The 3,366-nt window shown below is 36.4% G+C and overlaps 1 protein-coding gene across 1 annotated transcript in view; it reads left to right on the top strand.

Annotated features, from left to right (window-relative positions):
* LOC107655968 (WD repeat-containing protein 18) overlaps nt 1–3,366 on the top strand; it is a 63,026-nt gene that overhangs the window by 1,920 nt on the left and 57,740 nt on the right. Inside the window, 1 exon segment of the mRNA XM_074186887.1 lies at nt 467–600. Within this exon segment, the coding sequence (XP_074042988.1) occupies nt 467–600 (134 nt within the window).

Below are 3,366 nucleotides of genomic sequence, written 5' to 3'. Positions count from 1 at the left end.
ACCAAGAGCTTGTAACACTCCAAAGAGAAAGGAAAAATTTAAATCGCATCATATGACCCCTTTAAAATTCACTGTATTATTTTGGGGGGCATAAATGAAAAATTCATATGACTGTGTGAATGACTGTGATTGTGTGTCAAAGTCTTTTTAAATACAATTTTTTTTAGACACATTAGTTCAGGTTGTAAAATGTCATATGGTGCAACGCCTAAAAAAACATAATAATATTTATGAAATAAAAATTAACAGTATTTAAAAAAAATACTTGAAAAATATATTTAAAAACTTTGAAAATAACTCACATATATTAAGGTGTAAGGAAAATATGTAATTACTTTATAATTTTTTGTTGAAAATGGCATAAAAGTTTAAGACCATATGAACAAAGCAAAGCGTTTATATTTCTTGGCACATGTTTTTTAAACTGGATTTATTGTGGACACTTTCTTTTAATACTTTCTAATAGATGTCAACAGGAAATTTGCTGGCTATTTTGAGTCGACACTATCAGGACGTGAGTTGCATCCGTTTCACTGATGACAGCAGTCATTTTGTGTCAGGAGGGAAAGACAATCTGGCTCTCATATGGAATCTCTCCAGGTGCGTTAAAGGCGTAACTAATCATTTCTCTTTTGTTTTCAACTGTTACTGTGGTTATAAGTCTTGACCTTAATGAGTGAGAGCTAATCTACAGAGGTTTCCTCAGTTGTTAAAGTTGCACATGCAGGAAGTGGTATTGAAGTATCTTTTTTGCCTTTTTGACTTGAGTAATGAACTTACTAATATTTGGCAGATTGGTAGAAAAGCAGCAAAAACATGAATACATTTTTCACTATTTTAGCTTTCTCTTCTCGCATAATACATCAAGCACTTTAAGTGGCATAATATATTTAGTTAATTCATGACAATTCTCGGAAGATTTTAGCATGGTGATGGATGTTAATGTATCTGGTTTTGGCGGAATAGATCTGCTACGGTGCTGCTGAATTGCTGCTGCTGTTGGTTATTGCTCATATGCAGCATGAACCAATCAGCTTGTGCCAAGTCGTTTAACTCTCTGAATATCATCAGTTACATTAACAACCCATCAGCCTGCACCATATAGAGTTTCATGACTGAACTATATATTTAAAGACTTAAAAGGTGACATTGCTAAATTGCTGCTTGTCTGAACCTTGGGAATATTGAGAGATGAGACTGGAATATTAAAGGGTTAGTTCACCCAAAAAGAAAATTCTGTCATTTACTCACCCTCGTGTTGTTCGAAACCCGTAAGACCTTCGTTCATCTTCGGAACACAATTTAAGATATTTTTGATGAAATATGAGGGCTCTCTGACCCTCCCATAGACAGCAAGGTAACTACCACGTTCAATGTCACTACCACATCAGTGGTTCAACTGTAAAGTTACGAAGCTACGAGAATACTTTTTTGCGCAAAGAAAACAAAAATAACGACTTTATTCCACAATTTCGTCTCTACTGCGTCCACGACAGTATCATGACGCGAGCGTGTGGTGGCGCTGACCCAGATCTGGGATCTGGATCTGGGTCAGCGCCTGCGCCGCCACACACTCGCGTATATGATACTGTCGTGAACGCGTGTCCACAAGTGACGCAGTAGAGACGAAAATGCGGAATAAAGTCGTTCTTTTTGTTTTCTTTGTGCAAAAAAGTATTCTCGTAGCTTTGTAACTTTACAGTTGAACCACTGATGTCACACGGACTACTTTGTCGATCATCTTGGTTCTTTTCTGGACCTTGAACGTGGTAGTTACCTTGCTGTCTATGGGAGGGTCAGAAAGCCCTCAGATTTCATCAAAAATATCTTAAATTTTGTTCCGAAGATGAACGAAGGTCTTACGGGTTTGGAACAACACGAGGGTGAGTAATTAATGACAGAATTTTCATTTTTGGGTGAACTAACCCTTTAATATAACAATGAATGGAATACAATTGAGAAGAGACAAATGAGTGATTTGAAATGAAAACCTTATTTGATATATATATATTATGTTTTTTATTATATTATATATTTTGTTTTTCAAAACTGGACATATAAAACATATAATATATAAAGGGTTTCTTAATATGTATACAGTTAGATCCATATATATTTGGATATTTGGAATTTTCAAAATTTTGACTCTGTATCCCACCAGAATAGAATTAAAATGAAACGATGAAGATGAAATTGAATTGCAGACTTTAAGTTTTAATTCAAGGGGTTGAAAAAAGTATAACATAAAAAGCTTAGAAATTACAACCATTTTTATGCACAGTCCTCCCAAATTCAGGGGCTCAAATGTAATTTTAATAAATATAATCAAAAATAAAATATTCATTTTTAATATTTTGTTGAGAATTCTTTGCGGGCAATGACTGCATTAAGTCTGGAAGTCATGGACATCACCAGAGACTGGGTTTCCTCTTTTGTGATGCTTTGCCAGGCCTTTACTTCAGCTGACTTCAGTTGTTGTTTGTTTGTGGGTCTTCCTGCATTTAGTTTTGTCTTCAGCAAGTCAAATGCATGCTCAATCAGGTTGAGATCAGGAGATTGACTTTGCCATTGCAGAATATTCCACTTTTTTACCTTCAAAAACTCTTGGGTTGCTTTTGCTGTATGTTTTGGGTCATCGTCCATTTGTACTATGCAGTGCCACCCAATCAACTTTGCTCCATTTGACTGAATCTGGGCAGAGAGTATATCTCTATACACTTCAGAATACAACCAGCTGCTTCTGTCTTCTGTCACGTCATCACTAAACACCAGTAACCCAGTGCCACTGGACATCATGCATGCTCATGCCATCACACTGCCTCCACCATGTTTCACAGATGTTGTTGTGTGTTTTGGATCATGAGTTGTTCCAGGCCTTCTCCATACATTTTTCTTCCTGTCATTCTGATACAGGTTGATCTTAATTTCAGCTGTCCAAACAATGCTTTTCCAGAAGTGGTCTGGCTTTTTTTGATGTTTTTTGGCAAAGTCTAATCTGGCCTTGTTTGCACCTTGTGGTGAATCCTCTGTATTTGCTCTGGTGACGTAGTCTCTTGATTGTAGACTTTGACAGTGCGTGCTAACTCCTGGAGAGTGTTCTTCACTTGGCTGGATGTTTTGAAAGGGTTTTTCTTTACCATGGAGAGGATTCTCCGATCATCCAACACTGTTGTCCTCCGTGGACGTCCAGGGCTTTTTATGTTGCTGAACTCACCAGTGCGTTCTTTTTTATTCAGAATGTACCAAACTGTTGATTTGTCCACTCCTAATGTTCCTGCTATCTGGATTGTTACACACACACATATATTTATATATATTATATTTATATATACATAATAAATATACACAGCACACACACATATTCTA

Source organism: Sinocyclocheilus anshuiensis, unplaced genomic scaffold, assembly GCF_001515605.1.
Source record: "Sinocyclocheilus anshuiensis isolate Anshui unplaced genomic scaffold, SAMN03320099.WGS_v1.1 scaffold51, whole genome shotgun sequence".
In the NCBI taxonomy this organism is placed as follows: Eukaryota; Metazoa; Chordata; class Actinopteri; order Cypriniformes; family Cyprinidae; genus Sinocyclocheilus; species Sinocyclocheilus anshuiensis.
This window is presented reverse-complemented; position numbering and strand designations above follow the sequence as displayed.